Source organism: Gymnogyps californianus, chromosome 1, assembly GCF_018139145.2.
Source record: "Gymnogyps californianus isolate 813 chromosome 1, ASM1813914v2, whole genome shotgun sequence".
Classification (NCBI taxonomy): domain Eukaryota; kingdom Metazoa; phylum Chordata; class Aves; order Accipitriformes; family Cathartidae; genus Gymnogyps; species Gymnogyps californianus.
The window spans coordinates 168,477,010-168,488,441 of record NC_059471.1 but is presented as its reverse complement, the minus strand read 5'-3'; the positions used below and the strand labels follow the sequence as shown (position 1 = coordinate 168,488,441).

The window sequence follows — 11,432 nt, the reverse complement described above, 5'->3', positions numbered from 1 at the left end:
ATTATATAAACACATTAGTACATGTTGATTATCCTGTTATTCAAACTTCTAAATACAGCAACACATCAGGCCTTATGCTGAAGTCTATTATAGCCTTAGTCTGAAATTTAAAAGTGGCTCATGCCGAGGAAAAGGTTCTACAACTCATTTAATGATTCACAATACTCCTGAAATGATATTCATCTGTCTGCTTTCCATGGCAGCACTTTCAATCATAAACACTTAATTGTAGGAATTCATCCTCAAGGCCAAATAGCTCTGGGTGAATTAAACCATCTTTAATACAAGAACTAGAACAGTGATTTAAAATTAATCTTTTTCTGATGGGAGACGATTTATTCAGAGACATACAACCCAGTTTCTTCTTCATCTTCGTTTTACTTTGCACTCAAAACTCTCTCCTTTGGAGATAGCCACTGCATCACCTGTTTTAATTTTCCTTATTTGTTTCAGAACTGACTCTTTGCCAACAAAGGAACTTTAATTACTTATGGACTGCCAGAGCACAGGAGAGCTGCCTGCATGCTGTCTGTCAGGAAAACTTTCTTCATAGACATTACTCGCTCTCTTTTACTTTGAGAAGTAGGACTCACAACTGGCAAGAAAACATCCCAAGCCTCCTCAAGCATAAAAGGCTTGTTTTTTCTGGCAGCACCTAGGACGAGAATGCAAGATTTCACAGTACTTTCAGCTGTGCTATCTCTAGGATTTTTCTAAAACAAAGACAAGAGTGTATATTTCTCCAAAAATCCAGAACTTCAAAGAGCATGGTTGTGAACATGTGTATGTACAGGTGTATGTGTATATATACACCTATACACTCTTTCTCAGCCAAAAAAACAAGGTAAATAAATATTACAGTCACAGCATCTTATACTATAATCTGAAGATTGAAATCCATAGCAAATATTCTCCTAGTAGTTGTTTAAAATGACTGCTATCAAAATGGTTCTTGCCAGTAGTCTTATTTTCTATCATGTTCATAAAAAGGAAGCGTTATAGGGAAGAAAATGCTGTCAAAGCATGTATATTTACAAATTATCCTCAAGTAACTCTCAGCAATACTTAGCTAGTTCTAGTCAAGAGTGAAACTGGATAATTCACAAAATAACAAAGTGACAGACCAGAATTATTCTGTTTATAAAGAAGCCTAACACAGTATAAGGTGAAAACTGCTGTGTAAATTATCTTTTTTTATATAGTTTGTACCCTGTGTCGCCACATTCCACTTTTCCTTAACAAGTCCAGCCAAATCATTTTTATGTTATTTTGTTTTTACTTTAAATTGTAAATAGTAAATTAGAGAAACTATAAAAGCACTACATTTAATGTTCCTTAATTAAGGATCCTAAGTGTGTCCAGATAACCTCTTACTCAATGCAGTTGAGGCCTTTAGATGCTACCGTAAGTTTTAAATAGTATAAAGCACATGATGAGATGAGAGAAGGATTTAAATGCCACCTTTATATGGTCAGAGTTTCATGCTCGCTGGTGATTATCCGTCTACCTATGCACTGAACTAAAGGAAATGATCCTTCTTTTTCTCGACTGTCTCTGAAAGAAAATAATGTGGATGTTATTTCAAAGTAGTGCTCTCTCAGTGCGATCTCTTGATGGTTTGTGTTTCAATTACAAGTGCTGGTTTTCTTTTAGAACACCACTGATTCATAGAAATTATCCACTGAATTTTTTATTATTCTCCTTTACCAAATGTATATTCTCAAGAAAGATACAGCATTCACATCTGAATAGATAAAAATGGCAGCAAATAAGGTGGCAGCTGTTTAAGAGTAAAATTGTTTGGTATATATCATAGTTTATTTCATCAAAACATTCTGTTCCTCGGGCAGCTGGAAAGAGCAGAGTGATCCCATTTATGAAAATACTTGTCTTCTCTCTGCTGTATTTATTATGTTTTAGGAACTCTTTGTGAAATAAGCAAACCTTCCTCCTGACTCCTGAGTGAGAAATTCTCTAAGGGCTCGCATTGTGCACCTTGTTCGTGGTGTGGAGCTACAATTAACTTGTTCTAATTTGCTTGAGATAAAGGCTCAATATTCGTATTTCTCTGCTTGAGAACCAGGCATGCTGCCTGACCACTGTAATCACAGGACAGGGAGGAACCGTGGCAGTTATGCACTGTTACTTAGATCAGTTCAGGTAAACAGTTGTCAAAATATGGTCAATAAATAGACATATGTGATAAGCAATAGCTGGCCTTTTAACTAAAGCGGATTTTATCTGACCAAATGGTATGTCGTGGATAATGGATATTCTGTGCTGCATCTTCGGGAAGTAAGGATGCAGAGAGCAAGGAAAGGCCCCTTGTATTCTTCCAGGTAGCTAGATAAATCTAGCTAAATAAATCAGTAAACCTTTTCAGCAAATCAAAGCAAATTTAGCAAAATCAGCTGGGCCAAAAATGCATTACCCACTCCTCTGCTCACATCATATTATATAAATAAATCAGCGTGCTAGCTCTCCAGTAAATCTGGCATACTTTTCAGGAACAAAGTGAAAATCCTTTCTAGCAACAGGCACTTCACACTATTGTAAAAACATTGTTGCCCCCTTCCTTGGTCATGAAAGGGATTTTTGCCTGAAGGAAAAATAAAAAATAAATCCACTCGTCCCTCCCCTTCTGTTTTTGAGCACATATGTTTGAAAACAAGTCAGAAACATAATATATTCTGCCTGTGATCTTCAAGAACTCTTAATGTTCATGTTTTCACTAATAATACAAATCTCGATTAAAAATATCTACTATATGGATGATATACTGCCCAAACCAAAACGTTCATGCACAGTAGAAAGTATCTGGAAAAGAAATCAGAGGTTCCGTAAGTTTGTGCCTTTCATCTCCAGTCGGATGACATGCCTCTTAAAACTGGCTCAGAAGCACTCGTAACTGTATACATACAGGCAATATTTGTCCTAGAATTGCTACCCCAAAACATGCAGGCTAAAAATAAATAAAGCACTTGGTTTGAATTGTACTTACAAATTATAAATCCCCATTTGTATAAACTAGTTTTCTCTTCATATTAGTGACTGTTTAGAAGAATTACTGTTTGTTACATGGCAAATTAAAAAACTTTATTTTGTTTACATGATGGAAAGCTAAGTTTTCAGTCTGCTGCTTCTTTTCTCTTTCTCCATTTCATATCTTTCTCCTACTCCATTCTAATTTTTTATATAGTAAAAAACTTAAGGCAGACCAAGCATGTATTAAACATCCTAATGCCAAAGAAGCTAAAAAGTAGCTTAAAGTAGTTTCATGCACCACATGTGGCCCATAATCCCAAAAGTAATTTAATTTAATCACCTTTTCTTACCCTTAAAAATTACTTTTTTTCTCCCCTGTGACTGTGTGAAAGACTCACGCAGACAGAGGAGAAAACCAGCTAACTAACATTGTTGAAATAAACAGTGAAATACTAACTTATTCCACCCAGCCTATAGTACTTATGGAAGTCTCATACCAGAGAATAAAGGTAACTGTGAACCGAAGTACTCTTATGAGGTGCCAAAAGTGTCATTTAAAGATCGATTTGCAGTTTTTAAGTTTGAATTTCATTACTCTTGTAAATTTATCAGATATTTAGTACTATTTTTAAAAGACATTAACTTCTCATGAAAAAAAAATTAACAGAGCTCTGTTTAGGAAAGATCCTGCTGATATACTGCCTATTTAATTTTTATGCTACCTTTTTCATAAGAATATCTGAAGTTTTAAGTAACAAATATTTATTACATTCTTCTGTTCTTGTTTCTCATTCACCACATAAATCGTGGTCTTCCTCTCTCTGCCTTTATAGCAGCCAGCTGTGGTTTTAGAAACAAATTATTATGACTTCAAGTGACGAATAAACAGCAGAAGCAAAGGAAGTCTTGAGATACTATCCACATAAAAATGCCATTAATAAATAACATAGGGAAAGAGAACTACAGCAAAGCTGTAAAAAAGCAGCTTTGCATCTAGACAAGATGCATTCCATTTCTCTAAGATGAATTAGTGAACTTCAAAGGAACAGCCCTAATTTGAACACTATTATATCAAAATAACACATTTTTGAGCAAAAGCTCTGTGCCTGCATATACATATATGGAATTATTTTAGTAATAAAAATAGATCTGTATTCCTTTTTTGTTGTTGTTCTTCTGAACATAGCGAAGCCAGTGCAATTCCAAAAAAGTAAATCAGATTTTACGCAAGATCTCACATCATCGGTAGCAGAACTGTCAACTAAATTTCAAAGGACACTGACATATTCTCTCTGCTCTTCACATCTATCCAACGAAAAGTTAGTGGGGATTCCACAAGAGTCACTGGAGACTGGATCTGGCTATCTGAACTGCATGGATGCAAACAGGAACAAGAATGACCTTCAAGACCTAAATTGTTTTAAACCCGTTCTGAGAATGCTTAAGTAATAAAGCCCATGTTTGTTCCTCAGACCTCATTTTAAATCTGTGGTGCTGTCAGTGATTAAAACCACCTTTTTTCATAAAATGATTAAATTCAAAAGCACCCAGGCATTACAAACAGATGAAACCATACTGACCAATTCACTTAACAAAGTAGATTTTTTTTTTCTCAGATGAATCTGCTTAATTACTAAATACAGCACTTTTATTTTTTAAGAGAACTCTAATACTCCTCACTTATCCCCTGATGTTTAAAAATTATAAGTAATATCTATTAAAAAAGCCTTCAGGTACTATTCTCCACGGTCCTCCCCCCCCCCCCCCCCTTTTTTTTTAAGAAACGTTGAATTTCAGGAGTTACTGGGGAGTACGACCCAAGGCAGGAGTGTCCCAGAGAGAGCTTTCTCTGTGCAGGGGAGCTGGCGTTCCGGTGCTGCCCCGCTCCCTCAGCCAGACCGTCCAGCCTAATACATATTCATTTATCTCTTTGATAACAATGGCTTCCCCCCTTCCCGATTTTTAACGAGATTATTTTGTATTATTTTATATTATTTTTTCCTGAGGACTTTAAAAAGACATCCCTCAACCCTTCTCCCGTCAAACCCGAAAAATACTTCCTCCCAAACACCGCCGTGCAATTTGGAGGGAGCCCTGACCTGCAGCCAGGGGCAGGGGTGCGACTAATACGGCTACTTTTGCTTTGTTTCCCCTCTTTTCTTTCCTTTTTTTTTTGTCTTTCTAAAGTCGGCTCGAGGTCGCCCGGGTAGCGGCGGAAGGTGGCTGGTTACCGAGTAGCACCCGCGGCGCAATCAATCATCTTTATGCTGAAAAACAGCTTCGGGTTTATTTAAAAAAAAAAAAAAAAAAAAAAAAAAAAATCGCGGATGGGGGGGGGGGAAGGAGCGGCGCGCGCATCGGCGGGTAATGGCTGTTTGTAGCAACGAGGTATTTAGCGCCGGAGGGTGAAGGGGGGTGGAGACCAGGGTGGGGTGTCCCAGGAGCTTCGGCTGCCGCAAGTCCCTGGCACGGAGCTCCTGGCACCGGCCCTTGACGCGCTCCCGGCCCTGAGGGCGGGCCTCGCCGCCGCGCTCAGGTGCCCGCGGCTGCCGGCGCCGGGCAGGCCGGGCGCCCCTCACCCCTCCGCCCCCGCTCCGCCGCGAAGGGGGGGGGGGAGGCCGCGCTCCCGCGCTCGCCCGGTTACCTCAGGGGGTGCCGCGCGGCCCGCGCGCGGGCGGCCGTTGGAGCCCGCCGGCGGGGCCGTGCCTCGCGGGGCGGCGCGCGCCGCCCCGCGAGGCACGGCCCCGCCGGCGGGCTCCAACGGCCGCCCGCGCGCCGGTACCTCAGCGGCCCCGGCCACTGACCTGCTCGCCGCCCGTCTCCCGCGGCTCTGCGGGAGGGGGGCGGGGAGGGGGGGTGCCGCGGGGGAGCGTTAGGCGACCGCTGCCCCGGCGTGACAGGGGCGGCGGCTCGGTGCGTCGGCCCCGGCTGGCCGCGATCACGGTGGAGGCGCCGGAGCGGGTCCTGTCACATGATGCGGTTCCTGGAAAGTTCCTGGAAAGCAGCCTTTGTATGTAGCCATCCCGGGAGGGGGGGAGCGGCGGGGGCAGGATGCCCTCGCCTCGCAATCAAAGGCGAACAGACCGCCCGCGCCGGGGAGAGGGAGGGAGCGGAGGGTGTTGTTTCCCCAGGAGCACCATCCTCCTCCGGCAGTGGCAGCCTGTCAGTCTGCCGCAGCACAGCCCCGACGCTTCTCCCTGGCGGCGGGTGCTGTGCCCCCTCGGCCCCTCAACGCCCCCGGGAGTGAGAACAACCTGACCGCCCCACCTTCAGGCGGCCCTAGCCCCGTCCCGCCGAGCCCGGGTGAGTCCCGTCGTCCGTCCCCCCCCCCTCCTCCCCGCCGCGCCCGGTGCCCTGCCGCTCCTCGAGTGCAGGAAGCCTGCCGCCCTGCTCCCGGGACGGAGCTGCCGACAGGCGGGATGAAGGCTCCCTGGGAGCCGGAGGCAGGCTGCTCCGGCGCTCCTCGTCCCCGCCTGAGGACGCCCCGCTGCAGCTAGCTGCTACCGCCTCGCAAACCCTCTGCCCCCGCCAAGCTCCCGCGGGCGGCGGCACTTCACGGCCAGGCGCTCCCGGCGCTTCCCCTTCACAAGGGGTCGCGCCCGGGCACCCCCGGCAAGGCGGCTCCCACCTGCGCTCGGGGCTTTGCGGCCGGCGGCTCCGCAGCCGCTCCGGTGACAGGCGCACCTGCGCCCCGTCCCCGAGCCGGCGGTGGGAGGTCCTGCGCGGGGCAGAAGGGGACGGGGATGGGCTTTGCCGGGGGGTTTGCCGTGTGTGTGCCCGCATATGTTGCGATAGAAACCCGGCAGAGCAACCTATCGGCTGCTACTAAAGTTTAATTTGGAAAAGTTTCTGAGCTCCGCCGCGGAACTTGTGACTCGGCATAACCCCTCACCTGGCGGCTGCTGCGCACCTGGAGGCAGAGACTCTGCCCGGTTCGCAAGCACCGGCGGGGGCCCCGGTCTTCCCCATGAACCCCCTGCCCGCCCCCGGCCCACCCGGCTAGGCTCCCCCTCGGTGGCGCTGCCCGGCTGCGTGTCGCTCCCGGCGCGACGGTGGGAACGCGAGAGGCTCTTTTTGTCCCTCCCGTTCTCTTCAGCCAAGCGGAAAGATAATTTTTTTTAATAATATCAGCATTTAGTGGAACGGGGAAAGGACATTTCCTGCCCCGCGCTAAATATACCGCGCCCTCCACCGCGCTGCCCCTTCCCGTACCCAAGCGGCCAGCGAGCCCCGGCAGCCGGCGCTGCCCGCGCACCCGCCCCGCAGCCCCTCGGGCACGCCGCTGCCCGGGAGAGGCTCGCTCCCACCCCGGGAGCACGGCCCACGCCGGGATCCCGTTCCTAGAGGTACGGCTTCGCGTATGACCTTACTGAAAGGCGTGCCGTGCCGTGCCGTTCCTACGCACCACAGCGTGCAACCCGGGCAGCGCCGGGTCTGGGACCTGCCCTGCTCCTCGGTTACCCCTCCCCACCCATACCTTTACGTGCTCGCCTCTCCCCCACGACCTCCTCCCTCCCCAAACGCCCCCCCCCCCCCCAGCGCTGCCGGCCGGTCTCGCCTACCCCGGCCGAGGGAGCGGCGCATCAGCGGGTTTGCCCTTGCGATAAAGCGAGACCACCTTCGCGGGCCGCCGCCTCCGCCTCGTCCCCGGCGGAGGGGAACCGGGGACAGGCTGGGCGGCGGGGGGAGGAGATGTCCCTCCCCCGCTCCGCCGGGAGGTGATCTCTCGCCTCGGGTCCCTCCTCTGGATGCTGGGAAGTTCCGAAGCGGGAGCGCCAGAAACGCACGGGCTGCGTCGGGAGCGCCTCTCGCGGGGCTCGCCGCTAACCACGCTCTCTCTCCGCTCGCAGGCGGCGCCCGGGCCGGGGGCCGGGGCCATGCACCCGGCGCGGCGCTGAGCACCGCGGCGGCGGCGGGGAAGCGGAGCCCTCTCCCCGCGGGCAGCCCCCGACCTGCGTGCGAGCGAGGCCGCGCCCGCCGCCGCCGCCCCCCATGACCCTGCGCTCCGCCGGGTCCCTGGAGAGCGCGGAGGGCTCCCGGGCGCGCTGGGGGCACCCCGGGGCGGCGGCGCCTGTTGCCGAGGAGTCCCGTGAGGCGGCGCAGCTGGCCGCAGCTATGGAGGAGCTGCGGCGGGCAGGTAAGCCCGGGCGGCCGGCCGGGAAGGGGGGGAGCGCCCGGGGCGGCGGCGCTCGCCGGGGTGCCCGGCTCGCCGCCGCTCCGCCGCGGTCCCGGGGGAGGCGGAGCGGCGCGGCGGGGAGCCCCGCCGGGCCGAGGGGGGAAACGGGTGGTGGGGTGACGCTTGCCGTCGCCGCCCGGCGCTGCGGGGTCGCGGCCCCGCGGCGGCGAGGGGCGGCGGCGGCTCCGACCTTCCCCGGGCTGCGGCGGTCGAAGCGAAAGCACCGCCCGCGCCGGCAGCGCCGCGCCCCGGCGGCAGCCCGGGATCGCCGGCCGGGCGAGGGCCGGGCGCTGCCGCCGACCGGGGCGGCCGCGGCGTGGGGAGCGGGCGGCGGCGCCGCCGCATCCCCTCGGCTCCGCGTACCTGCGCTCCGCTCGCCGGCGTGGCGGCGGCTCGCCCGGCCCCGCGGGACGCGGTGCTTGGCCGCGGGCGGAGGGAAGGGCTTTTGTCTTCATCGCCTCCCCGCTAGGACGGCAGCCGCAGCGCCGAAGTTGTTTCCTTACCCCTCTCTGCTTCCGATTGCTAGACAAAGCTCATTTCAACAACAGCCTACCTAGAGTTGCCAAAAGCGGGCTTTTTGCGGGTTGCCAGCGTGTGCCGTGCGGACGCAGCGCTCGCCCCGGCGTGTGCGCAGCGCGGGGCCGCGGGACGCGTCTCTGCTACCTTACGGGCCGCCCGTGGGGTCGGCGGCTTCGGCGTTAGCCTCGCAGGACGCTGCAGGAAGGTTTGTGCCTGAGTATGCATAGATATGAAAATAAACAGTGACCTGGAAGGCTCTGTCAAAACGAGACACACTGTAAAGCAAATGAATTTAAATAGCAAATAAAAATTTACAATGCCTGGAGGACTTAAGCTTTCAGACAACAAAGGAAATGGGTTATTACAAGTATATCAGCCAAAGAGCAGCTTTTTGAACAAACAAACAGGAATAAACAAAAGCCTTTTTTCTCTCCTCTTTTAACAGGGTGGTACTGGGGCAACATGAGTGTGGCTGAAGCCAAAGAGAGATTACAGGATGCCCCCGAAGGGACCTTCTTGGTTAGGGACAGTTCACATTCAGAGTATCTACTGACTATTTCGGTAAAAACATCAGCGGGACCGACCAATCTACGTATAGAATATCAAGATGGCAAGTTTAGACTGGACTCTATCACTTGTGTCAGATCTAGACTTAAACAGTTCAACAGCGTTGTGCATTTGATTGAGTACTATGTTCTTATGTGCAAGGACAGAACCGAAACACCTTCAAATGGAACAGTTCATCTCTACTTGAACAAACCTCTCTATACGTCCGCTCCATCTCTGCAACACCGCTGCAGAATAACTATAAACAAATGTACAAATCAGATCTGGGAGCTGCCATTACCGACAAGACTAAAAGAGTACTTGAAAGAGTACCAATACCAGGTATAAATATCTTTTCTAAACGCCTCTAATGTAGAGTAACTTTCAAATGCAATTCTTAAAATCAGCCAAAGAACTGAGTAACCAGTTGTATAACTCGGCATGGAATTCACTATCAAAACAGTGGCAGTTCTGGGGGAAAGGTTTTTTATTTCAGATGCCACAAAGGGAGACTTTATGTAGGATAATCCCAGCTTGCATCCTCGGGGGTTCGACAAGGTGGCATGCTATTCTTGCGAGGGGAGAGAAGCCAGGAATCTGTCCAGATTGTGTTGCTTTGTCAATGGCATAAAATACTGCACTGTCAAATGCTGACTGAAGCAGTGGGACCGGGAGAGACTGCAGAAGTGGTCAGAGACGTATGAGAGTGCATAAGTGTCTCAGTTGTCTGATTCCAAGATTAATTTGGTGCTGGTGTTTGTATAATCCTGAAAGCTTAACTGGATCACACTGTGATAATCGTGCCAAAGTTATGCAACTAATCAAATCCAGTCAAAAAAGTGATCATGTATTCAGTTTTTATTGAACTATAATTCTTGTGCTTTTCTGCAAGCAAAGGAGTACTGTAAGTAATCAGTTTAAAACATTGTTTTTCAAAGTTCTCTGAAAGCTGACCTTAAGGAGAAATGCCACATCTTTCACAGGAACCCAGTATGTTGCTGATTATACCAGATTGGTATCCCAGAATCTTTAACATGTTAACATCTTCAAAGTGGTGATATATCCATGTTATTACTGTTAAGCCTCTTTTGGTTGAGGCTCTAGGACTGTACGCTGCAGATTGCAGTTGCTCAGTTCCAATGTCTAAACATGGATATCAGCAGTTACAGCTGTCTTCTACAGTGTAGAATGTTTTCTTCAGCTTGTTTCCCAAAATGTGGGGAAATACGATGTGGGGGTTTTTTTTGGAGGGGTTTGTTTTTTTTTTTTCTTTTTTTTTTCTTTTCTTCTAATTCACCAATGTAGCTATCAGACTATTACTCAATAAAGTAAAGCAAATTGCGCAACAATCTCCTAATCTTTGTATGTATGGATTTGCTGCTATTCAGGAAACAGTGATCTCACAAACCTCTATCATTTCCCAGCTAATACTCAAATAAATGCACGTCTTGGTGGGGATGAATACCCCTGCTTTGCCTTTGTGGTGCTGCTCAAAGGTATAGCTGGATTACGTTCAGATTAGTGGCTTAGAGGCTGCCTGCTGAATTCCTGTAGTTAGGTATTAGCATAGGACATTGCTTTTTCTGTTACAGCAGCCCTCCAAATGGGAAGAAGGGACTAAGACCCCCAGTAACCGTTCCTCAGTCTACATGTAAAGTATTTAATAGAAGAAATATCCAGGATGAGAGTAGTAGGAGAGCAGTAAAGACAGAAACCAGGACATAGGCTCATCCTCAGTCAACAGTCTCACAGTTTTAACTCTTTCCCTAGCTTAATTTTTAATTAAAGCAAATAGACCTGTGTTTGAACAAGGAGGGTTGTCAAGACTTGCTGTAATCTAGCCCTGCCCAGGCTGAAATAGAAGCAACATAAAATAATCTTCTTGTTTTCCTTGTGACTTAACCGCTCTGCGGTACTGTCAAGATGCTCTGTCCCTTCTCATAAACGCTGGGGCACTGACCAGCTTATTTCGTTGCATCTAAACTCCCAGCGTTCTGCGCTCAGTTCTGTCATTAACGTGCTGCCAGAAGTGAGCAGCACGGCCGTGGAGGCAAGGAAGGCACCAAGGACCCGAGGCAGAGAGGACGGTCCCTTGGTATGGCAGATACTCGGTACGTCGTTGTTCTCTCTGTGCAAAAGGTGGCTTTCCTCCCTCCTCCTCCTCCACGGTTTCAATTCTCTCTCCCTGTTTTTAATGCAAGCTTTA

The 11,432-nt window shown here is 49.5% G+C and overlaps 1 protein-coding gene across 2 annotated transcripts; it reads left to right on the top strand.

Moving 5' to 3' along the window:
• The first annotated feature begins 7,977 nt into the window (after positions 1-7,977).
• Positions 7,978-10,577, top strand: SOCS2 (suppressor of cytokine signaling 2). Of its 2 annotated transcripts, none has more exons than XM_050908429.1 (2): positions 7,978-8,122; positions 9,126-10,577. In XM_050908429.1, exons 1-2 carry the CDS (start codon positions 7,978-7,980, stop codon positions 9,572-9,574), a joined length of 594 nt encoding a protein of 197 aa, XP_050764386.1. In that variant the 3' UTR covers positions 9,575-10,577. The 2 variants fall into 2 exon arrangements, 1 of the variants encoding a protein (XP_050764386.1); XR_007767516.1 differs by lacking the exon at positions 7,978-8,122 and adding an exon at positions 8,835-8,885 and having other exon boundaries at positions 9,126-9,174.
• The last annotated feature ends 855 nt before the right edge of the window (positions 10,578-11,432 follow it).

Excerpts from the sequence above, each read along its gene's own strand:
- SOCS2 (XM_050908429.1), top strand. The coding sequence starts at position 7,978 with ATGACCCTGCGCTCCGCCGGGTCCCTGGAGAGCGCGGAGGGCTCCCGG. Across the intron at positions 8,123-9,125 it reads GGAGGAGCTGCGGCGGGCAG|GGTGGTACTGGGGCAACATG; the intron begins GTAAGCCCGGGC and ends CTCTTTTAACAG.